At 37.1% G+C, this 26,041-nt stretch overlaps 1 protein-coding gene and 1 pseudogene across 2 annotated transcripts in view; both read left to right on the forward strand.

Annotated features, from left to right (window-relative positions):
• Positions 1 to 23,874, forward strand: part of SEC22A (SEC22 homolog A, vesicle trafficking protein) — a 94,360-nt gene extending 70,486 nt beyond the window's left edge. For both annotated transcript variants that reach the window (XM_020901170.2, XM_020901172.2), the window contains 2 exons: positions 13,527 to 13,592; positions 23,248 to 23,874. In XM_020901170.2, coding sequence (XP_020756829.1) covers positions 13,527 to 13,592; positions 23,248 to 23,448 — 267 coding nt within the window. In that variant the 3' untranslated portion in view covers positions 23,449 to 23,874. The remainder of the gene's footprint in view (positions 1 to 13,526; positions 13,593 to 23,247) is intronic.
• Positions 8,148 to 8,689, forward strand: LOC110142131 (large ribosomal subunit protein eL21-like; annotated as a pseudogene).
• Positions 23,875 to 26,041: the final 2,167 nt, after the last annotated feature.

Here is a 26,041-nt window from a genome sequence, read left to right on the forward strand (position 1 = left end):
TTCACATTGTCCCAGAGGTCCCAGAGGTCCCTGAGGTTGTCCTCATTTCTTTTGATTCTTTTTTCTTCTCTGCTTCATTTATTTCCACCATGTTATCTTCTAACTCACTTATCCTATCTTCTGTCTCTGTTATTCTACTCATGGTTCCCTCCAGAGTTTTTGATCTCATTTATTTCATTATTAATTTTTAATTGACTTTTAAAAATTTCTTCTAGGTCCTTGTTAAACCTTTCTTGCATCTTCTCAATCTTTGTCTCCAGGCTATTTATTTGTAACTCCATTTTGTTTTCAAGATTTTGGATCATTTTTATTATCATTATTCTAAATTCCTTTTCAGGTAGATTCCCTATTTCCTCCTCTTTTGTTTGACTTGGTGGGCTTTTTTCATGTTCCTTTACCTGTTGGGTATTTCTCTGCCTTTTCATCTTGTTTAGATTGCTGTGTCTATCTAAACACTGGGCTTTCTGTATTCTTGTGGTCTGAGGTTCCTTTTTATTGTGGAGGTTTCACCCAGTGGGTGGGGTTGGACGATTGGTTTGTCAAGGTTTCCTGGTTAGGGAAGCTTGTGTCAGCGTTCTGGTGCATGGAATTGGATTTCTTCTCTCTGGAGTGCAATGGAGTGTCCAGTAATGAGTTTTGCGATGGGTCTCTGTGTTAGGTGTGACTTTGGAGAGCCTGTATGTTGACACTCAGGTCTATGTTCCTGCGTTGCTAAAGAATTTGCGTGGTATGTCTTGTACTGGAGCTTATTGGCTCTTGGGTGGTGGTTGGTTTTGGTGTAGGTATGAAAGCTTTTGGATGGTCTCTTATTCCTTAATGTTCCGTGTAGTCAGGAGTTTTCTGGTTTTCTCAGGTTTTGGGCTCAAGTCTCCTGCCTCTGGATTTCAGTTTTATTCTTCCAATAGTCTCAAGACTTCTCCAACTATACAGCACTGATAATAAAACTTCTAGGTTTATGGTGAAAAGATTCTCCACCGTGAGAGACAACCAGAGAGGTTCACAGAGTTACATGAAGAATAGGAGAGGGAGGAAGGAGATAGAGGTGAGCAGGAGGAGAAAAGGGGGACTCACAAGGAGAGAGACAGATCTACACAGTTATCTGTTCCCAAAGTGTTCTCCGTAGCCCAGACACCCACAAAGATTCACAGAGTTGGATTGGGAAGAGAAGGGGAATGGAGGAAATAGAGGTGTTCTGAGGTAGAAAACAGAGTCAAAAGTGGGAGAGTATCACCACACTCCTGAATAGAAATGGGAACTGAATATTGGATTCTTAAATGTCCAAAATTTATATCACATACTACTGAAAAACAAAGATTGAAAATCTAGTGTAGAGGTTAGGCTCTTTGAAATACAATATTTAAAAACAAAAACAAAAACACACAAAAAATTTAGAACTGTATATGAAGTTCGGTTTAAAAATAGGGTTTCTCTCTCTCTTTTTTTTTGGCAAGGTTATAGTGAAATGAAAATGAAAGTTAAGGAATAATAGAGGAGTATTAGAGGACTTTAAAAGGAAATAGGAGAGAAAAACAAGAAAAAGAAAAAAAAAGAAAGAAAAATTTTTTTCCCTAATTAAAAAAATTGTAAAAATATATGAAAATGAAAGTTGAGGAATAATGGGGGAGTAATAGGGAATTATAAAAGAAAATAAAAGAGAAAAAAGAAAAAAAAAAGAAAAAAAATTTTTTTTTAAATTAAAAAAAATATATGTACATATTTATCTAGGAATTTCTCTGGAGTTGTTGGGGTCAGCGTAGGATCAGTTCAATTTTAGATAGCTCCTCTTTCCAGCTTACACTTCTCGATATCTGTAGGCCCCTTCCCGTGTAGTCGGTGTTACCTTCAGGGATTTTAATCTGTTGCACCGGTCCTTTCTGAAGCGGTTCCCTTCGTTTATTTGGCTCCTGTTTGCTGTCTCTTTGGTGTCCAATCTCCGCCCTGACACAGGCGGGCGGAGGTGATCTCCCATTTAGGTTCTCTAGTTCAGTTCAGTCCTGCTATGGGGAGGGCGGGGCGCTTCAGACAGATACCGCTGTGTGGATAGCACTCACCATGTTCCGGCCACACTGGGTTTGCCCCGCTCACGGGTGTCTGTGCTTTCGCCGTCTACACTGCTCAGGCTCCCGGCTGCTCTATATGGAGCGGGCCCTGCGTTGAGTGCGGTTCCAGTTTTCGAGTACTCCACAAAAGCGCAGATTCGGTTGCTCCTGCGTTTTGTGCCTTCCCCGGCCTGAGAGGTTCAGGCAGCCAGAGGCTTGGGCGCACTCTCCCCGGGTACGGCGCGCTTTTTCCCTCCGCGGCCCCAGCACGCACCGCCAGTCGGGTCTCAGGAAGACTTTAGCTAGAACCCGGAGGCCTGTTTGCAGTGTGGGAGGGGGTGGCTTCTCAGGGGCTAAGTTTGCCCTTTTCCCCTCCCCCCTGCCTCCTACCTCCAGCGGGGATGGGCCGGCTCTTCTCTGGAGATTCTCAGTCCCTTTGTTTTGCGAACCACCGGCAGTGTGTTCAGGCCAGTTAATTTTGTCCCTTGCTATCCCACAGTTTAAAAAAGCTCCCTCCGATTGCTCTCAGGGTCTTCAGGCCGGTCCTTACCCTAAGCAATGCCGCCCGCTCCTCTCCATTCCGCCCCGCTTGTTGCTGGCGGGTACGGGCGTCTGGGGTACTTTTCTGCTGGGAGTTGCTTTTAGGCACGTAATCTGTGGGCCTTGTTTAATTTTTCCTCCCAGTTAGAATGCCGAAAACTTCCCCCAGTCCCGCCAGTGAGAGGGTTTCCTGGTGATTGGAAACTTCCTCTATTAAGACTCCCTTCCCGGGACGGGTCTCCGTCCGTAGCTCTTTTGACTCCCTTATTATCGTTTATATTTTGTCCTACCTCCCTTCGAAGACAATGGGCTGCTTTTCTGGGCGCCTGATGTCCTCTGCTAGCATCAGAAGTTGTTTTGTGAAATTTGCTCAGCGTTCAAATGTTCTTTCGATGAATTTGTAGGAGAGAAAGTGGTCTCTCCATCCTATTCCTCCGCCATCTTGGCTCCTCCCTCGATGCTTATATCTTTGAAGATGTGTCTTTCTGATAATTGACATGGAATTCTTTTTTGCTGTCATCCTAGATTAAATTCACCCCAACAACATTGCTTTCTCATTTGACCCAGGGAACTGTAAATTGTTCCATGTGGGGTTTTTAGCTATCTGGAGGCTAGGGACACCTGGTTATGTTACTCTCTTAGCATTGTTTTAAGTCTTTGTTCTGCCATAACCCAAATATACTCATCAACAGTTGAGGTTCCTGAAACAGTGATGCTTTAAGAGAAGAGTGAGGAAAGAAAAGAGTACAAAGTTGGGGGAATGTAATCTACAGGTACTTTGTCACTCATCAGTAGTTTTAAGGTATTTTCCAACAAATTTTGATCCTCTCACCTAAATGAGAATTACTGCTTTTGGAAATTCACTGGACCAAAAGTAGAGATTCCCATTGTTCCAGTTATTGGGGTTTTTATGTCTGTATAGAGAGAGTGTTCTGGTGAGTGACTGGAGCTTGGAGATATGTTTCCTTGTCTTGTTATGAAAATAATGAAGGAGTGCTATGTAGTGTTGGATTCCATGTAGTGTTGAATTCCTGAAAGATGGAATGGACAATAGGCTAACAAGTGGAGAAAAATGTCAGATTGCAGAGAGCACTGTGATAAACTAAGAGCTCTTACCAGGATGAGATTAGTCGTGCAAACTAGATTAATTTCAACAGTACATCCTTTATAGCTTGAATTAACCTGAAAGAAACTATATACAACATTAGGGAACTGAGTTCTCTCTCTTTTAATCTTCCCTCAGCATTTCTTTTATCATTGTATATGACTTGTGTTGGCTAAAAGGTTCTTTTTATTTTCATTAAAGCCACTGAACTTAAGACATACTTCTTAATCTTTTCTCTGTTCATCACAGAGATAATGTGTGGGATAATCTCTACAGTTGCTGTAGATAATTTTTGATCAATAAAGTAATCTTTTTGAGGTGGTCCACTGTGCAAATTTGAGTGCAAAATCCCAAACATGAGTCTTAAACCTTTATCTGCTCTGAACTTACCCGTGTTGGTGTTAACTCAGATCATGGTAGTAACAGAGGAGATAGAAAGATAGTACCTAGATTAAGTGGCCTCAGCATTTGTTTAATACTTGATTTAAGAGCAAAGGTTTATTTGGGGGCCATAGTTTTAGATCTAGCTGAAAATGTATAGTGTGTGTCCTGAGTGTGAGCAATATATTGATATTAATTTCAAATTTGATTTTTTAAGGCTGTGAATTCTAAATACTCTCCTTAAATATTAAAAATGATTGCCACGTTTATCTTCTAGTATGTAACTTGGTGCCTGAGGCAATTTAAATTTGAGAACCCACAGGAATCAACATTCCTGTGTAGTTAATGTCGTTTGAAGATTCAGCACGAGTTTGTTTCTTCTAGATTAATAACTGATTCTTAGGGTGATAACGAGCAATTTATTACAATGCCAAAGTACTGAAGTTTTTCTTTGGTATCTAAGTTCAGACTGGGGGAGGTTTAGGATGAGTACAGCTTTTTTTCAAGTTGGTAAATTTGATTTGGTGTTCACAGTAACGTGTAAATTAGATTATTTTCGCTTATTTCCATACTTTGTTCTGAGTTTAGAGATGTTATTGTGAATTGACACCTCACGAATGCATAAGCTTTTATCACATAGGGCTTATTTTTCCTGAGTCCTTTTAAGGATCAACTTTGGAACAATGATCTTAATTAGGTTGATGCCAGCCAGAAGTAATTCACATGTGGTGCACTAGAAAAAAGTGATTTTTTTTTTAATCAATAAGAATTGATACATGCTCACCTGGAAGTCAGAATACCTGGGTCACATTTGCCAGTAGCAAACTTTGCGACCTTGGATGGGTTATTTTACCTTCTTGGATTTCATTTTTCTATTCTGCAAGAGGAAAGTTTTAGACTACATAAGCTTGAGGATCACTTCATTACTACATCTCTGAGTCTAAAATTGTTTGTAATGGATACTATAACTAAAAGTCAACTTGCTTTTATTCCTGGAGTTCTTTATTTCCCATAGATTTGTTACTATCTTTTAAACAAATTACATACCTATTAAAGCTCAATGGAAGTTTTTATTTCTTTAGTAGCATTATATTTATGTTAAGATGCAGTGATTGCTTTCTTCAAAAAAAAAATGCATTTTTCGTGTGTTCTGTGCATAAAGAGTTGGAAGGAAGAGTATAAAGAAGAAAAGAAAAATCCCCCAATTTTCTCTTATTTTATTAATACCTACCATATATATACACACACATATCATACCATTATGTAACTTTGTGTCCTTTTTTTCACTGAAGTTTAAAAAGTGAATGTTTCTCAATTATTACAGACATTTAAATAGTATCATTCTAATACATTTTGTGGCTATCATAGGAAGCTTCTGCTTACCTCGACATCCTCATTTTAAAAAATTCTTTGCCTTTATTAGTTATTTTCCAAGCAATATATTGGTACCCTAGCATCCTCTGAAGGTGAATGTGATTTTTAAAAATTTGGACTCTTTACTTCAGCCCTTTCTTCCCACCCACCCTTAATCCCATCTCCTGTCCACCCTGCCCCCACTGACTCCCACTTTTGTCTCTCTCTAAACCACTGCCCCATGTTTCTCCAACCTGTAGCTATTCATCTGCTTTTAATATGCTTCCTCTCTACTGGCTCTGTTCTCGCAGCTCGTAAGCATGTTATAGCCTGCTGATCTGTAAAAAAACAAACAAAAAAACCCCTAAAAAACTTCTTGATGTGTGTTCCCTTCTAATATTTTGAAAGCATAAACTATACTTGTGCCCCTATTCCCTTAGCTCTGTTCTCTTGGTTTACCATGATCTCTTTCTGCCCTTATAATTCTTTCAGTGACAATTAAGTTCACCAGTGTCTTTGGGTCACCAGATATTGCAGCCATGCTAGAGGCCTTGTTTTATGTGTCCTCTCTGTCTCATCACACATGTTGTTCAGTGCTTGCTTTGGAAAATAATTCATTGTTTAAATTCAAAAATAATGTTTATTTTAGAAAACTTGGAAACAAATAAATAGATCACTGTTAAAAACTTCCCTGGTGGCTGAGACAGTAAAGCGACTGCCTACAATGCAGGAGACTCAGGTTCGATCCCTGGGTTGGGAAGATCCTCTGGAGAAGGAAATGGCAACCCACTCTAGTATTCTTCCCTGGAAAATCCCATGGATGGAGGAGCGTGGTAAGCCATAGTTCATGGGGTCACAAAGAGTCGGACATGACTGAGTGACTTCACTTCACTTAATAGTTTGATGTTTTACTTTATTCTTGACATAATCTCATCCCTTCATTTCCATGAAACAATTTTTCCTATTGTATTTTTTTTTCTTTCTCTTCTTGTTGTTCAGTTTATTTGGTAAGTTTCTTCCTCCATCTGTCCTTTAAATTGTAGGGTTTGTGTCATGTACTTGGCTTTATATTCTTTTAAGTCTACATCTTCTTGGATATTATCATAATGACTTGAAAAAAGTTAATGCGTGTATATCTAGGACATCAACAGTCATGCATACACAAGTAAAATATGTACATGGTAAATTTCAAAGCCTGTAATTTTCATAATAGGCAATTCTCTTCCCATTTCTCCTCCCCAGAGTCAACCACTGGTGTATCCTTCTAGAGAGGCTATGTGCATATGTTAGTGAAATGAAGTGAAAGTCGCCCAGTTGTGTCCGACTCTTTGTGACCCCATAGACCATACAGTCCATGGAGTTCTCTAGGCCAGAATACTGGAGTGGGTAGCTGTTCCCTTCTCCAGGGGATCTTCCCAACCCAGGGATCAAACCCAGGTCTCCTGCATTGCAGGTGGATTATTTAGCAGTGAGCCACCAGGGGAGCCCACATATGTTAATACGTGTATATTTATATATTTACTTATATATTCTTTTAAAATTATTCCTTCGTAAATGGCAGTATATTATTCATATTGATTTGAATCTTTTTCCATCTAACTATGTAAATCATTTCATGACAGTATATAGAGATTCTTGTTAGTGACTGAATAGCATTTTTTTTTCATTTGTATCCCTGTTTCCCCCACCACACAGCATTTTATTTTGAAAGAATTCAAACTTACAGAAAGGTTTTAAAAAGAAATACAATTAACAGCTACCAAACCATTCAATATAACAGTAATCTAAGTCTAGGCCCCACCAGCAATGCTGAAGAAGCTGAATGGTCCTCTGAAGACATACAAGACCTTCTGGACTAACACCCAGAAAAGATGGCCTTTTCATTATAGGGGACTGGAATGCAAAAGTAGGAAGTCAAGAGATACCTGGAGTAACAGGCAAATTTGGCCTTGGAGTACAGAATGAAGCATGGCAAAGGCCAACAGAGTTTTGACAAGAGAATGCACTAGTCATAGCAAACACCTGCTTCCAACAACAAAAGAGAAGACTACCATGGACATCAGCAGATGGTCAATATAGAAATCAGATTGATTATATTCTTTGCAGCCAAAGATGTAGGAGCTCTATATAGTCAGCAAAAACAAGACTGGGAGCTGACTGTGGCTCAGATCATGAACTCCTTATTGCCAAATTCAGACTTAAATCGAAGAAAGTAGGGAAAACCACTAGACCATTCAGGTATGACCTAAATCAAATCCCTTACAATTATACAGTGGAAGTGACAAACAGAATCAAGGGTTTAGATCTGCTAGACAGTGCCTGAAGAACCATGGACTGAGGTTCGTGACACTGTACAGGAGGCAGTGATCAAGACCATTTCCAAGGAAAAGAAATGCAAAAAGGCAAAATGGTTGTCTGAGGAGGCCTTGCAAATAGCTGTGAAAAGAAGAGAAGCTAAAGGCAAAGGAGAAAATGAAAGATATACCCATTCGAATGCAGAGTTCCAAAGAATAGCAAGGAGAGATAAGTGATCAATGCAAAGAAATAGAGGAAAACAAAAGAATGGGAAAGACTAGAGATCTCTTCAAGAAAATTAGAGATACCAGGGAAAATTTTCATGCGAAGATGGGCACAATATAGGACAGAAATGTTACAGACCTAACACAAGCAGAAGATACTAAGATGAGGTGGCAAGAATACACAGACAAAGTATACAAAAAAGATCTCCATCTTTTTCGGCCGGAACCGCCATCTTCCAGTAATTCGCCAAAATGACCAACGCAAAGGGAAAGAGGAGGGGCACCCGCTACATGTTCTCTAGGCCTTTTAGAAAACATGGAGTTGTTCCTTTGGCCACATACATGCAAATCTACAAGAAGGGTGATATTGTAAATATCAAGGGAATGGGTACTGTTCAAAAAGGAATGCCCCACAAATGTTACCATGGCAAAACTGGGAGAGTCTACAATGTTACCCAGCATGCTGTTGGCATCATTGTAAACAAACAAGTTAAGGGCAAGATACTTGCCAAGAGAATTAATGTGCGTATCGAGCATATTAAGCACTCTTAAGAGCCGAGATAGCTTCCTAAAACGTGTGAAGGAAAATGATCAGAAAAAGAAGGAAGCCAAAGATAAAGGGACTTGGGTTCAGCTGAAGTGCCAGCCTGCTCCACCCAGAGAAGCACACTTTGTGAGGACCAATGGAAAGGAACCTGAACTGTTGGAACCCATTCCCTATGAATTCATGGCCTGAAGGGTGTAAAAATAAAGACTTGAACTGTACAAATGTTTCTCTTAATTGAGTAGAGGTGTTGTGTCCAAATTCAGTGGGTGATGTCTTTTCAAATTTAGTGTTTTTTCTTCCTTAAAGATGTAAGATAGTTTGTTGTTCAGTATGCTCCATTTTTTAATAAATTGACATATTATTTAAAAAAAAAGATCTTCATGACCCAGATAACCATGATGGTGCGATCACTCACCTAGAGCCAGACATCCTGGAGTGCAAAATCAAGTGGGTCTTAGGAAGCATCACTACAAACAAAGCTAGTGGAGATGATGGAATTCCAGCTGTGCTATTTCAAATCCTAAAAGATGATGCTGTGAAAGTGCTGCACTCAGTATGCCAGCAAATTTGGAAAACTCAGCAGTGGCCCCAGGACTGGAAAAGGTCAGTTTTCATTCCAATCCCAAAGAAAGGCAATGCCAAAGAATGTTCAAGCTACCGCACAATTGCCCTCATCTCGCACACCAGCAAAGTAATGCTCAAAATCCTCCAAGCCAGGCTTCAACAGTACGTGAACTGTGAACTTCCAGATGTTCAAGCTGGTTTTAGAAAAGGCAGAGGAACCAGAGATCAAATTGCCAACATCTGTTGGATCATTGAAAAAGCACGAGTTCCAGAAAAACATCTATTTCTGCTTTATTAACTATGCCAAAGCCTTTGACTGTGTAGATCACAACAAACTGTGGAAGATTCTTAAAGGGATGAGAATACCAGACCACCTGACCTGCCTCCTGAGAAATCTGTATGCAGGTCAGGAAGCAAAAGTTAGAACTGGACATGGAACAACAGACTTGTTCCAAATCAGGGAAAAGGAGTATGTCAAGGCTGCATGTTGTAACCCTGCTTATTTAACTTATATATAGAGTACATCATGAGAAATGCTGCGCTGGATGAAGCACAGGCTGGAATCAGGATTGCTGGAAGAAATATCAATAACCTCAGATATGCAGATGACACCATTCTTATGGCAGAAAGCAAAGGAGGACTAAAGAGCCTCTTGATGAAAGTGGAAGAAGAGAGTGAAAAAGTTGGCTTAAAGCTCAGCATTCAGAAAACTAAAATCATGGCATCTGGTCCCATCACTTCATGGCAAATCAGTGGGGAAACAATGGAAGCAATGAGAGACTATTTCTTGGGGCTCCAAAAATTTTTTTGGGGGGCTCATTGCAGATGGTGACTGCAGTCATGAAGTTAAAAGATGCTTGCTCCTTGGAATAAAAGCTATGAAATTAAAAAGACGCTTGCTCCTTGGAAGAAAAGCTATGACCATAATTAAAAGCATATTAAAAAGCAGAGACATTACTTTGCCAACAAAGATCTGTCTAGTCAAAGTTATGGTTTTCCCAGTAGTCATGTATGGATGTGAGAGTTGGACTATATAGAAAGCTGAGCGACAAAGAATTGATGCTTTTAAACTGTGGTGTTGAAGACTCTTGATACTCCCTTGGACAGCAAGGAGATCTAACCAGTCCATCCTAAAGGAAATAAATCCTGAATATTCATTGCAAGGACTGAAGCTGAAATTCCAATACTTTGGCTACCTGATGCAAAGAACTGACTCATTTGAAAAGACCCTGATGCTGGGAAACACTGAAGGCGGGAGGAGAAGGGGACGACAGAGGATGAGATGGTAGGATGGCATCACCAACTCAATGGACATGAGTTTGAGTAAGCTCCGGAAGTTGTTGATGGACAGGGAAGCCTGGCATGCTGCAGTCGATGGGATTACAAAGATTCGGACACAACTGAGTGACTGAACTGAGCTGTTACATACCTACCGTTCTTTCTTACTTTCTCTCTTTATTTTCTTTTTTTTTTTCTGAATCATTGGAAAGTAAAATTGTCAGTATTATGACAGATTTATTCCAAAATTATTCAATATGTCTGTCTTTAGGACTAGAATTTTCTCCTGCATAATCACAATACCTTTATTAAACCAAAGAAACTGAAGACCAATGTAGTATTAGCTAATAATAAAATCTATTTTCAGATTTCACAATTCATATTTGACCCCAAATATCCTTTATATTTATATTTTTTCCTCTCTCCAGTCTTTCAGCCAGTCAAGAAATATATTTTGCATTTCGTTGTCATACTCCTTTATTTCATTTTGACTACTAAACTAGACCTCTAGGTTAAACTCTTCCCTGAAGCTGACTTAAATGTCTACTAAACTTATTTATTTGGATATCTCACTAGCAACTCCAAAATACCTTGTCCAGAATGAACTCATTTTTTCTTCTCTCAAGCCCATTTTTTCCTCCTATATTCCCAACTTAGTGTTTGTGTATGCTTAGTCTCTCAGTCGTGTCCGACTCTTTGTGATTCCATGGACTGTAGCCCGCCAGGCTCCTCTGTCCATGGGGATTCTCCAGGCAAGAATACTGGAGTGGGTTGCTATGCCCTCCTCCAGGGGATCTTCCCAACCTAGGAATCAAACCCAGGTCTCCCACATTGCAGCATCTGAACCGCCAGGAAAGCCCAACTTAGTATCATTCAAATGTTGCCTAAATAGGAGACCTTGGAGTCATCCTATCCTCCTCTTAAAACTGCATAAGCTACTCTGTTTGCCTGGAATTCTTGTCCTACCTTGTCTACTGGTTTATCCTTCAAGATGCAAATTAAGCTTTACTTTCTGTGACAAACCTTCCCTGATCCTTTTTTTCTCCAGAATTAAATGCATCTCCAGTAGGCTCCCTTAGTACCCTGTACATACACCTATCCCATCAGTTACCACTTTGGATGCAAATTGTTACTTTCTACCAGTCTCTGCCTTCCTGATTAGAGTTGAGCTTCCTCATTTTGTGTTGACTTGTTTTCTGTCCTTGGTTGCATAACACAGTACTTGGGCTATCAGTGTTTAATGAATGACTATTTTTTGAATGGAAGAATATGTTTATAGATATTCTCTTTAGTAAGTGGAAATAAAGATTTTCCAAAGCACAACTCAATTTGGCATTCATTTGTTGAATTCCTACTTTGTGCACAGTTTCTTGCAAGTAGTAAGATTTATTTTCTGCCTTGAAGGAAGGTTAGGATCTCACTGAGAAGACAAGGCTAGTACATTAGAGATTTAAACAATATCAAAATGTAATCCTAATTATCTGATCAATGATGCACATAGTAACCTCTGGGAAGGAGAAGTTAGTGAATGTTTTTGAATACTTACTGTGTCAGTTACTGTTCTTTGTGTTTGCCAATATAATTGATATTTCATTGAATCTCTACAACATTTATTTTCAAAAAAGGGAATTGAAGTTAAATATTAATAATAGTCCATGGTCATACAGCTAGCTAATAAGTAAAGATTTGAACCCAGTTCTTATCTACTCCAGAAACATCCTGTTAAGTGTTCCAAAGGCAGTTAAGAGAGTTATAAAGTGATAGTGTTAATTTAGGGAAAATATAATATTTGATTTTAAGACAATGAAATTATTGTATAGCCCCACAGTTAAAGGTTATGTAATTATTACAAATTAAGTGATTGAGAAATATTTAGTATCTTGAGAACATGTTTCATGACATAGTGTGAAGTATTAAAAAGTAGTACATAAAAGTATGATTCCATTTTTTTCAATGTACATATATTTTTGTACAGAAGGAAGTACATAAATGGTTAGCAGAATTCTCCCAAAATTGTGATATTATGTACTATATGAGTTTCTTCTTTGTAACATTTTGTTTCAGATTCTCTACAATGAACATGAACTTTTATAATCAAAAAAGATCATTGAAAGGACAGAAGAAAAAACAATCAAGCAGAACTTATTTAAAAGTCTTAGAATTATTAAAGTAGAAGGGCTTTTTCTTGACCTTCCTTGTCTCTGGGATAGAACTGGTCTAACCATCCCAGACAGATTAATGGTTTCTATTTTAAGATCCTCTCACTAGGATAAGCCATTTTCTCTCTGCCTTACAGGCACTTCTGTTGCCCAATAGCAATGGAAAAGGAATGTTCACTTTATGTTATTTCAAGCACTCATGGTCATAAGAGACACTCCCATGTCTTCTGAAAATTTTTATTGTATAGGGAGATTTTTCTTTTCCCTGAAATTAGGGCCAAATTTAATGTTTCTATCTAGAAGAAAAGAAATTTGATTCTCCTGCTTGGGCTTTATGTTCTACTCCATCAAAAGGCATGAGAAATACAAATATTTAAAAGGAACCAAAAAGGAGTAGAAAAAAATGGGTTTTTACATGTCTCCATTAGTTTTCTTTTAAAAGAAATACTTTTATGCATAATCTATCTCTGTTTTTCCTCTGAGTGGTTTTAACATAATACATGTGACTGAATTTCCTCATTGGGATTTAGCACACTCTAGTGGACAGTAGCTTTTCAATTTTGGTTGTGTTTTTAAAAAAATTTTAATCATGTCAAATGACTTCATTGGACAGTTCAGTGATGTGCTAATTCTAGATGTAAACTGTCAGTATTTATTTGAGTCAAGTAGTAATCCTAACAAGCAGGCCTAACTTTATAGGCTGCTGGGGTGTTGTATATTTTCATATGGTTTCTTTAGTGGAAAGTAGAGACATGTTTAATGTTACACGGAAACTTGTTTCCGTTGGCTTTCATTTTCTCTTGGGTAAGATATAATTGATGGGGAAGCCCAGACCTAGAGGAACACTGGTAGTCTTCCTCTACCTCACAGTCCCAGGTTCTTATGATGTGTTTTATGTTTCTCTTTTACAACTTGAGTATTTTTATATGCCACTTTTGAAAATTTTGACCATTTGTGCATAAACGTCATATCCTATCCCAATGGATTGTTTTTGGAAATGGGCTTCCACAGAAAGAGTAACTTTTTATTTTATTTTTGCAGAGTGATGGTGAGGACTTTAATTACATCGTTGCGTTTTTTCTTGGAACAGCAGCCTGCCTTTACCAGGTATGTACTCTCTCATTTGTAAGAAATACCTTCCTATTATTGCTCATTTCAGGTGTCATTTCTAATTAACTTTTTGGGCACTTTAAATAAAATTAAGTTCTTCGCCTCGTTTTTCAATTTGAGCCTCTGTTAGCTTTGTGACCCTTTTGAATGGACATAGATCCCAGTGAATTCAGTGTTAGCCCTCTTCCTGTTCTGGGGCTTTATTGGCAGCAGGTCATCAGCCTGTGGCAGTAAAGGCTATGTCTAGATATTCCGGTGACTTATTATTCAACTTGCAATCTCTGCTTTTACTCCAGGTTGAGGATTTTGTGTTTTTGAGAAGGTCTGTGAAGAGGGAACAGCAAAAGCAGGGTTTTAAGATATTTAATTTAGCAGTGAATAGTGTAGATTGTCAGAGCAAAGAGACTACAAGCAAGGGTATTAGTTTTGAGGCAGAAGGTAATGAAAGCCTAAATTATGGTAATGGCAGTGAAAGGGAAAGTCGCTCAGTTGTGTCCGACTCTTTGCAACCACATGGACTATACAGTTCATGGAATTCTCCAGGCCAGAATACTGGAGTCGGTAGCCTACCCCTTCTCCAGGTAATGGCAGTAGGAATAGGAAAAGAAAGGACGCTGAGAAGGAATACTCCCTGAGATTCGAAGACCGAGTAGATCTGAGACTTCAGGAGAGAGGAGGTTTTGTACCTGAATGATAGGGAGATACATACTCCCATTTTCAAGACTAGAGGAGGCACAGATGTGTTAGAGAAGGGAGAGTTAACCATGCTGATTACCCAGATTCAAGTGTCTTTGCTGAAACACGTTAAAGCAAGCAAGGCCTTTTGACTTAACACTTACAGGTGACACATTTATCTGTCTTGCATAGAAAAATGTTAGATTCAGTACTGCAAAAAAAGGGTACCTAAAACTCAGAAGAAATCTTAGAGAAATATATTAAATATACACGTTTGACTTTTATTTAAAGACATATTAGAAATTTTAGTTTCAGTGGCCCCATTTTTTTAAATCCCCTAATTTTTCTTAATCATTTATATTAGCTTTAGAAATTGTTTTTCTGTCAAATTTGACAGATTGAGTTATAATGAATGACATTTCGTGCAGGAGATGTGAAAGCTTGTCTTCATTGGTGTCACAAGTACTTTAATTTTATGAAATATTCTTGTGCAGATTTTGTCATTTAATCTCTACAGTCTATCACAGAGGGTATATTATCCTCACTTTTTTGAAACAGAGAAATCTGAAGCAGTTTCAATACTATCCTGAGATCACATAGCCAGCAAGTGGTAGAGTCAGAACTGAACTGGGTCTTCAGATTTTAAATGTCATATTCATTCCACTATATCATGCTATCTCTAAGCAAAATTCCTATATTTGCATGACTTTTATAATGCTATGAGTTTATAACTTAATAACTTATATGCACTATTTCATATTCTAAAACAATGTGAGGTAAATATTGACTTTAAAATAGTTTCATGAATGATTATCCTTACAAAATATACTTTTAGCTATTTTACCTTAATGAAATAATTTTAAATGCTAATAATAATGCAAAAATGTGTTGAGTTCTTCCTTTGTGGTAAGCCCTTTACATTCCTTATGCCATTTGATCCTCAAAGAAAGTCCAGCACTAATCCTATTATTATCACCATTTTTTACTGCAGCCTAGACAGTTCTTATAGTTAGTCAGTGACTTGAATCTAGGTGATCTTAGAACCAGTTCTCTTGCCAAGGATAGGCATACCTCTGTTAACTTTCTCAGAACAGATGAAAGTATTGATAGTTTTAAGAGTAGTCTCATGGTAGAGCAATGTCACCCAGGTCTTCTTTTAACTTGAGAAGTAAACAGATACATACTTTAAAAAAGAAAATTTTAAAAAAATGTCCTATATTGACAGGCTTGAAACTGAATGCTTCCCAAATATGATTAGCAGAGTGATAATAATGTTGTTTTTCCCCATAGGAAAAATTAAGTGATTAGGTTTTACCATGTGATGTATCCCCAATTTCAGGATATTTTTTAATCTCCTTTAGATCAGACCTCAAAGGCCACTACTACATTGTTTGTTGCCTTTTCCTCCAGGCTCTGGATACTTACAGAATCACAGGGTTCAGTCAGATAGAGATCATCTTGATATGGAACATTTACAATAGGAAATCTGGGAATTCCCTGGCAGTTCAGTGGTTAGAACTCCATGCTTCCACAGCAGGGGGCATGGACTCAATTCCTGATCTGGGCACTAACATGCTGCAAGCTGCATTGCATGACCAGAAACATAAAATAGGAAATCAGAGGAAGTCTGAAGAAACTAGATACTGTACTTTTCCCTCTGTGTTTTATTTTGAAAACCTTTAGACTTACAGAAAAGTTGGGAAACTGGTACACCTAGAATCACCAGTTGTTAACATTTCACAACATTTGCTTTATCTCGTTCTTTTTTGTGCGTTTATGTATATGGGGTATATACTCATTGTTTATAATGTAAATTGCAGATAAAATGAATGTGTAAAGTTGTTTTTCTTATTAGACTTTTTATTTTGAGAGACTCACCTGGAGTCATAAAGCATGCTTGTATAACATTTATCTGTTTCCCCCCAATGTAACCACCTTAGAAAGCTGTAATACAACATCACAATGCATATTGATGCCATCAAGTATATAACAGTCTTTACCATAAAGACTCCTCATGTTGCCTTTTATAGTTCCCTTCTGCCCCAACCCCAACCCCTCTTTAATCTCTGGCAACCACTACTGTATTCTCATATAATTTTCTCATTTTGAATGTGTTATATGAATGGAACCATATAGTGTATATAACCTTTTGTTGTTGGCATTTTTTATTCAGCGTAATTCTCTGAAGGTTTATCCATGCATGTGTCAATGGTTTGTTCCTTTTTATTGCTGAATCGTATTCCATGGTATGGCTGTACCACAGTTTGTTTGATCTTTCACTCATTTAAAGGACATCTGAATTGTTTCTAGTTTTTGGCTATTATAAATAAAAGTGCTATAAACTTTCATGGGTGGGATTTTGTGTGAAAAAAGTCTTCATTTCTCTGAGCTAAGTGCCCAGGAGTACAATGACTGGGTCATGGTAATTGCATGAGTATTAAGAAACAAACTGTTTTCCGGAATAGTGTACCATTTTACATTCAGCATTGTGTGAGTGACCTAGTTTAATAGTGTACCATTTTAGATTCAGCATTGTGTGAGTGATCTAGTTTCTCTGCACCCTTGTCAGCATTTGGTGTTGCCTGAATTTTTTAATTTTAGCCATTCTGATAGATGTGTAGTGATAATCTCATTGTGGTTTTAATTTTCATTTTCCTAGGGGCTAATGGTGTTGAAAATAGTTTCATGTTTGTCACCTGTGTATCATCTTGGGTGAAATGTCTTTTCATGTCTTTTGCCTATTTTCTAATGGGATTGTTTGTCTTTTACTGTTGAGTTTGAGAGTTCTTTATATATTCTAGATATTAGTCCTTTGTCAGATATGTAGCAAATATCTTCTCCCAGTCTTAATTTGTCTTTTCATCCTCTTAAGAGTCTTTTGTAGTTCAAGTATTTTAAATTTTTATGAAGTTTAATGTATCAGTTTTTCCTTTTATTTCCCCTCTACTGAATTGCTTTTGCATTGAAAAAATCTGTTTAGCATGTTTATGTGGATCTGTTTCTGGATCCTCTGTTCTGTTCTGTTGATCTATGTGTCTGTTCCTCTGCCAGTACCATACAGTTTTGATTACTTCAGCTATTAGTAAGTCTTTTAAAAAAAAAAAGATCATTTTTATTTTTTGGCTGTGGTGCATCTTCGTTGCTGCACACGGGTTTTCTTTTGTTACGGTGAGCACAGGCTACTCTTCACTGTGGTGTGCGGGCTTCTCATTGTGATGGCTTCTGTTGTTGCAGAGCACAGGCTCCAGGTGTGCAGACTTCAGTAGCTGCATCACGCAGGCTCCGCAGTCATGGCACACAGGCTTCGTTGCTCTGCAGTATGTGGGGTCTTCCTGGACAAGGGATTGGACCAGCGTCCCCACATTGCAAGGTGGATTCTTAACCACTGGACCACCAAGAAAACCCTAATAAGTCTTACAGTTTTTTTTAATAGTTATAGAGCTATTCACATAATTGTTTACAATGGATGGTTTGCGTTTTAGGAGGAAATTGTCCATTTCACTTAAGTTATCAAATTTGTGTGTTGGATGGTTGTGGTATTCTCTTACTATCCTTTTGATGTCTATAGAATATGTAATGATATTTCTTATTTCAGTCCTCATATTGATCATTTGTATCTTCTCTCTTCTTGATCAGTCTTATTAATTTCATTGATCTTCTCGCCAAGCCTATTCTTTGCTTTATTTATTTTTTTTCTTATTTTCTATTTTACTGATTTCTGTACCACCTCCATTGTTTCTTTCCTTGTGTTTGCTCTGGGTTTATTTGACTCTTCTTTTCCTGGGTTCTTGAGGTGAGAGCTTAGATTATTTGATTTGAGAATTTTCTCTTTTGTAATGTGTACATTTAATATTACAGATTTCCCTCTTAGCACTCCTTTAGTTCCATTCCATATTTTGATATGTTGTATTTTCATTTAATTCAGTGTATTTAAAATTTTTTTCCTTGCAGTTTCCTCTTTGGCCTATGGATTATTTAGAATTGTGTTACTTAGTTTTCAAGTGTTTGGATATTTTCATTTTCTTTCCATTATTCTAGTTTGATTCCATTGTAGTTTGATAACATATTCTGTGTGATTTCAGTTATTTTACATTTGTTGAGGTTTGTTCTGTGGCCCAGAATATGTTTTGTCTTGGTATATATTCCATGGGCACTTGAATAGAATGTGTATTCTGTTGTTGTTAAGTGAGTGTTCTGTAAGTGTTGATTAGATTCTGTTGGTTGATAGTGTTGTTCAGTTTTTATATGTCTTAGTTGATTTTTCTGGCTAGTTCAATCATTGGGCTTCCCAGGTGGCACCAGTGGTAAAGAACCTGCCTGCCAATGCAGGAGGCATAAGAGATGCGGATTTGATCCCTGGGTCAAGATCCCCTGAAGGAGGAAATGGCAACCCATTTCAGTATCTTTGCCTAGAGAATCCCATGGATAGAGGAGCCTGGTGGGCTACATGGGATCCATGGGATCCCAAAGAGCTGGACATGACTGAAGCAACTTAGCATGCATGCACACTCAGAGGAATATTGAAATTTTCAACTATAGTTGTGCATTTTTGTATTTCTTATTTGAGTTCTATCAGTTTTTACATCTCTGTTGTTTAGTTCATACACATTTAGGATTGCTGGATCTTCTTACTTGATTGATCCATTTATCATTATATCCCTCTCTGTCCCTGGTTATTTTTACTTTCTTTGAAATATTTTTACTTATTTATTTTTATTTTTTGGCTTTACTTTCTGGTTCTTAGTTTCTTGACCAGGGATGGAACTTGTGCACCCTGCAGTAGAAACAGAGTCTGGACCACCAGGAAAGTCCCAAAGTATTTTTATATTTATCTAATAGTAGGATAGCCATTCATGTTTGCCTTTGGTTAGTGTTTGCATGCTACATCTTTTTCCGTCCTTTTACTTTAAACTTGCCTGTATCATTTGAAGTGAGTTTCTGGTAGATAACATAGAGTTTGTTATGCTTTTTAATACATCCTGCCAATCTCTATCTTTTAATTGCTATACTTAAGCCATTTATATCCAGTGTAGCTATTAACATGTTAAGGCTTATGTCTGCCATCTTATTTTTTGTTTTCAGCTTTTTCATTTTTCTGTTTTATTGTTTGTGTCTTCCTGTGGATTACTTGAACATTTTTTTAGAACTCCATTTTGTTTTATCTGTAATGTTTTTGAATGTATTTCTTTGTATGCCTTTTTAAATATTGCTGTAGGTATTACATTTTACTTACTCATCTCAGTTTACTGGTGTCATCATTTTACTAGTTCAGGTGAAGCATAGGGATTGTAACTCTTTATATCTCTTTGTCCTCCTCTATTTATAATTGTCTTAAATATTTCCTCTACATATATTTAGAAACATATCAGACCTGTTACAATTTTTATTTCAATCATTAAACATAATTTAGAAAATTCTTAAAAAGGCAAAGCTAGTCATTAACATGTATTTTTGCTATATTCCTTTTCTATCCAGTGTTCCAAGGTTCCTTTTTTTTGGTTTCCTTTCTGTCTAGAGAACTTCCTTTAGCCATTCCTTTAGAGTATATTTGTAGGTGATGAATTCTGTTCATCTTCTGTCATCTGAGAATGTCTTTATTTTTCCTTCATTCCTAAAGGATATTTTTGTTGGATATAGGATTCTGGATTGACAGCTAATTTTCTTTCAACACTTGAAAAATGTTGTTCCACTCTTACCTGAACTTCATAGCTTCTGATGAGAAATCCATTGCCTTTTTAATGCCAAGTAGAGGTGAATTTCTGCAGTCCTTCTTAGTCTCCAGTGATATACCATGGGGTGGGGTTGAGGGACTCCTACCATCCAGTGGAAATCAAAGTTCTGGCTTACCACTTGCCTTCTCTGAAGCCCTGGAGAATTAGAACATCTCCTTACAGCATTATAGTCTCCCCACATAGGCTTTGATGGGGTGAATGTAGGTGGTCACAGTTTTTGTGTGTGTGTTTGTGTGTGTGTTGGCTTTTTTGGTTTGTTTTGGTTTGGTTTTGGTGGTGGTTGTCTGAGGTAGAATAGTTATGTACAAGTTTCTGTCGTGGAAAATCACATCACTCTTGGTCTTTTGGCTAGAGAAAGCAAAATTTTATTGAGTTTTGTTTGTTTTGTTGGTGTGCATCCAGTGGTTTTCTAGTTGTCAGCTTCTTCAGCTCCAAGTCTGGGGTATATGAGGCAAAATAAGCAAACAAACTTAGGTAATTTACCAATGTGTCATTCCTTGAGACTTAAGGTCCTTAGCCTGTCTGCCTTCTTCTCTTTATCATCCAGAGTCATCTGATACTTGTTTGATATATAATGTCCAGGGTTTTTAGTTGTACCTAGTGGGAAGAATAGAGGAAAGTACATCGACTCCATCTTCCCGAAGCAGAAGTTCCTGCAGTTTTTTTTTTTTTTTTTTTTTTTAAGTAAGTTACAAACATCAAGATATTTCACCTCTGGAAACTTCAGCATGTGTCTTTTGAGAACAGAGACATCTTTCTGTTGTACATAGCAGTGATACCTTTATCACACCCAAGAAATTTAACATTGATACAATATTACCTAACATAGGATTCGTATTCAGATTATGTTGTCTCCGAAATGTTCTCTATAGCTCTTTTCCTCTGATTTCAAATTATGCAGTGTTTGGTTGTTGTGTATCTTTTAACCTACAGTGCCATCTCCTGGCCTTTTTGTTGTTCTATTTTGTTTTGGTGTTTCATAACCTTGACGTTTTTTAACAGTCCAGGCAAATACCTTATAGAATGCTCCATAATCTAGATGTGTCTCTTCTGATTAGATTCAGGTTAATTATTTCAGCGACCATACTATGTAGTATAGTATGCTGTATACCTCTAATTACATAAGTCAAGAGGTATGTAATAAATTTGATCATTCGATTAAGTGATGTCTAACAGATATCTCCATTGCAGAAGTATCTTTTCCCTCTTTGTAATTAATAAGTAATCTGTGGGGTACAGACCATTATCTTTAAAGCCTTTGAAAACCACATATTAAATATTTATTTAAAAAAAATACCAGGTAATCTAGCTCTTCTTCATAGTAGAATTTCCAGTTAATAAATGTAGAGAATGATGGAAATTGAAAGTGACCATTTGGCAAACGTTTTTGCAAACCATTTTGGTAGGCAGGAATCATCAATAGATGCTAAAATTAGTGGGCAAAAGTATGATGGGATAGAAATCTACATAATCTCAAAGTATCCTCCCACAGGATACTGATTACAAAGGGAAAAATAGTAACTAGTGGAGAAACCTGTTGGATACCACCTTACCAAAAGGTCAAAGTTAAGTAATTTGACACATCACACACTACCTCTTTGGTATTCTTCTTTCCAAAATTGGATATCCTCTATTCAATTTTGAGATAATATCAGGCGAACCAAAATTAAGGGCCATTTTACAAAATAACTGATCAGTACTCTTTAAATTGTTAAAGTCATGGAAAACAAAGAAAGACATGAGCTGTTAAAGATTCAAGGAGACCTGACAACTAAATGAAATATGGAGTCCTGGATTGGATTTTGGACCAGGAAAAGGGTCTTATGGGACAGCTGGCAAAACTGAAGTGAGGTCTTTAGGTTACTTAATAGTATTAAAATCAATGTTAATTTCCTGTTTTGATGATTATACTGTGGTTATATGAGGATAACATTTGGTTGGGGTGAAAAGCTTTTGCAACTTTTCTTACATTTAAAATTATTTCAAAAGAAAATTTCTCCTATTTTTTTCAACTTTTTAAATTCAAAACTCCAATAAAATAAATTTTTCCAATTAAATTTTGCTTGGATAGCAAACACAGTCCTGATTTGTATAAGAACTAAACATATTAAGCAGAACATCACATTCTTTCTGTATTGTCACAAACACTGTAATGTTCTTCCTGTTCTGAAGTCTGGATATAATTTCACACAGAGACCTGCACCTCTTTCCTAAGGCTTTGTGATCATATGTAATTCCTATATATCCCAGACTTGGAATTTTAGATATCTTCTAGAAAACAGTTCATTGATTCAACAGATTTTTATTGTGCACTTATTATATACATAGCAGGCACTGTTTGGGGCAATGGAGAAAAGTGAGTGAACAAGGCAGTTAAAAACCTCTCCCTTCATGAAGCTTGGACTTCATTGGAAGAATATAGATGACAAATAAAATAAGCATATTTTTGAAGTGTTTTAATAAATGTAATGTAGAGAAAAATAAAGGAGGAAAGGTGAATGCCAGGGTTTGGGTGCAGGGGAGTACTTTATCTTCTAAATCAGCACTCATTGCGTTCTGTGTCCCATTTTTAAAAATCTTTTTTAAAACATAACTACTTGATTTTATATATATAAATGCACATATATATATATACTTATATATAAACTTTATAATATGCCTTCTTCCAGTAGAATGTAAGCTCCATCTGAGTGAGGTGTTTGTTAAATTGAAAGTAAAGAACAACACTAAGTAGATAAATAAATTTCCATTGAATAAGTTCTCCCTCAGGTTTTCTCTCAGGCCCTACACCTAGGTTAACTCCTGGGACACAAATAAATGTTTGTTGATTTCATTAATATACAGATTCAGGTTATATGAGCCCATTTGCTGAATAACTTGTATGAGTTTTTTTAACTTTTCTGGGATAAGAACCCTTAAGATCCTAAGAATGCTTCTTAGTTGCCTGTCATCTTGAGGAATTTGTTTAGCTTGTTTGCATGAAGGTTATCTATTTTATATATGATACAAAACGCTTTTTCTTTTGAAAAGTGAAAAACAAAAAAGGAGACCCCTACTTCCCTCTTAAGCTGTGGAGCTTTCATAACTGAATGTCTTAAAGATGTTACATTGTCTTATCTGTAGTTGAAAAATCCCCTTACTGCACTCTCATATTTCACCCTGTGGCCTGTTAAAGTTTTATAGCTGCAGCATCTGTTTCTTCTTCCTGTAACCCTAACCATCATTCATTTTTATATTTTCAACAGTGTTATTTACTTGTCTACTATACCAGCTGGCGGAATGTCAAATCTTTTTTGACTTTTGGTTTAATTTGTCTATGCAACATGTATCTCTATGAACTGCGCAATCTCTGGCAGCTTTTTTTTCACGTGACTGTGGGAGCATTTGTTACACTACAGATCTGGCTAAGGCAAGCCCAGGGCAAAGCTCCTGATTATGATGTCTGACACCATCCTTCAGACATATTGCCTTTCCTTAAGGAGGAAAAGGAAGGACACCACCACTGTGATGAAGAAACTGTTGACCACAGATGAGAAGCTCCGCTTTCTTTCTCTGCAGCTGTCCTTTTTAAGTCAGCCTAGCATGCCTGTGAGCATGCAATACCTGGTAGGCAAACTCTTCTCAACAGACTGTTGTCTATGATTATCATTCAGAAGAAGATAAGGAGACCTCTCTACAGGGCAATGGCAGTGGAAGAACAGTCAGATGCCATTGGAAGACTTGGCCAGCAGCTCTGAATCATGGCTGGAGAATTCAGTCAAAAAGTGTGTGTGGTACTTGCTCTGAGAACCAAGCAGGAACTCTACAACCCCGGTTTGCCTTTGTAAGGCATTAGTATAGACCAAATAAAAGATGCTGCAATGAATTGGAAAGTTTATGTGTAAAACAAATGACTTACTAAATATTAGATCATTTGCACATTTGTTGTACCATGAGTTTATGAAGTCCAGATTGGTATGGAGTGGGTTCTTTTTCCTTTTATATTTTTGCTTGAATCTTAACTCTGGAAATCACCTGATGTAGGAGAAGGCTGTGGTGAGTTCATCCCTGGAGTGTCATAAGTATTGAAAACACAGTGACACATGTTTCTTTCCTAGACCGCATTTATACCTTCTTTTGAAATTACTTTTTAAAAATATGTCATTAGGCTATAGCCGTTATTTGCCAAACTTCAATCACTTAAGTGTTTCATATACTATTATTTACTTAATATTTATCTTTTAAATTTTAAAATATTTTAAAAAGAAACTAACCTCTACTCCAAGTGAAAAACCAGCATCAGTTTGCCATTAAAAAAGAGAACTACAAAATAAATTAAAAATAAAACAGGATGTTAGATTCTAACTGGATGCTAATGACTGCCAAGGCCCTGAATCCAAGAAGCCTACTCTTTCTTTGTTGCAGTGAGAGATGTTACCTAGCACCAAAATGGGCTCTCTCTGTGAAATTATCAGAAGTTTAAAAGAAAATTATAAAGGGAATGACATTCACATTGTGATTCAGCATTATTTAATTCTGTGTTGTGTATCACCTAAAGTCATCTCACATGCCACCAAGTGTTATGGGTCCTGCCCTGTGGAAACACTGAGTTGTTCTAAAAGAATCAGAAGGTAACTCTTCTCTCAGCACTTCTTATTATTCCTCTTATAATTTCATGGCTTCAAGGAGTTAAGCACCTACCATCTAAGTGGTGCTTTTCGATAACTTTGTAAAGATTGTTTAAGCAGTTGTGAATTATTAGAGGAAGCATATTTTGGTTCTTTTAGCAAAATCTACAACTCTTGTGGTTTTGAGGGCTTCCCCGGCGGCTCGGATGATAAAGAATCTGCCTGCAGTGCAGGAGACCTGGTTTGATCTCTGGGTCGGGAAGATCCCCTGGAGAAGGGAATGGCTACCCACTCCAATATTTCTTGCCTGGAGAATTCCATGGACAGAGGAGCCTGGTGGGTTATAGTCCATGCGGTTGCAAAGAGTCAGACAAGGACTGAGGGACTAACACTCTCACTTTCTGGTTTTGAAATCATCTTCATGAGTGATTTTCTTGAGGAAAGATTCCAATTAAGGAATTCATAAGGTTTGAAATTTGATATCCAGAAAAAAGTGGACTCATTACATATAATTCATGTTACTGGGTATATTAATTATGCAGAAAAAATTGTCAAGAGGGGTAAAGTCACCAAACTGCATTGTTTCCAGAACCAGTATATATAGGTATGCTTACAATGAGAAATCCTGCTTAACTACAACCTTTTTGCTATACTCTCCTTTTTAGGAGAATGGGGCAAAAGAAGACAGTGAAAGCTTACGATTTTGGGGATTTATTTAATACAAGAAACTCCAGTTCCCTCCAATATTCTGCCCCTAACAAAACTGCAAAGAAATTATGAATATTCTGAGAGATACCCCAAGGTACCACATGATCCTAAATCATCAAAATGATGTTTGGTGTTTTGTAGTTACTAAACCAGAAAGTTAACTGGTTCACTTTACTTTAGAAAGTAAAACTTGAGAAAGTTTTTTATAAACTAATGGTTAAAGCAAGAAGAGTTTTCTTGTAAATAGTTGATTAACCAGGAGATTGGAGTATTCTGGTTTATCAAGATTTTGCTGTATATTGATACTTTATAGCTCTCTTACCAGTTTGGTTCTTTTTATTATTGAGTCATAATGTTTGGTATTCAGCAAGGACACTTGAAAACTCACCAGCTATCTTTAAAGGCTTCATTTGTTTTTCGTTTTGTTTTTTCACCAGCTATTTTGGATAAGGGGATGTTTATATTTTAATGTAAAAAATGAAAACAGGTATAAATAATGTTTTATGTATAGAAATGTTCTCTTTCATTATTTGGTGCCTGCATCTTTGTTTGTTTATATAGCTTTCCTGCCTCTGTCATGTTGTTGCCAAAGAAAGTATGAATTTAGAAAGATAAATTTTTGCCATGAATGTAAAGAAGTTTTTAAGTTCATGAGAAAGAATCACTTAGGCCTCTAATGTGTATGATGGTGACACGTTGCATTTATATTGCAATTTTATTTCTA

The sequence above is a fragment of the Odocoileus virginianus genome, chromosome 4 (assembly GCF_023699985.2).
Source record: "Odocoileus virginianus isolate 20LAN1187 ecotype Illinois chromosome 4, Ovbor_1.2, whole genome shotgun sequence".
NCBI classification, from domain to species: Eukaryota; Metazoa; Chordata; class Mammalia; order Artiodactyla; family Cervidae; genus Odocoileus; species Odocoileus virginianus.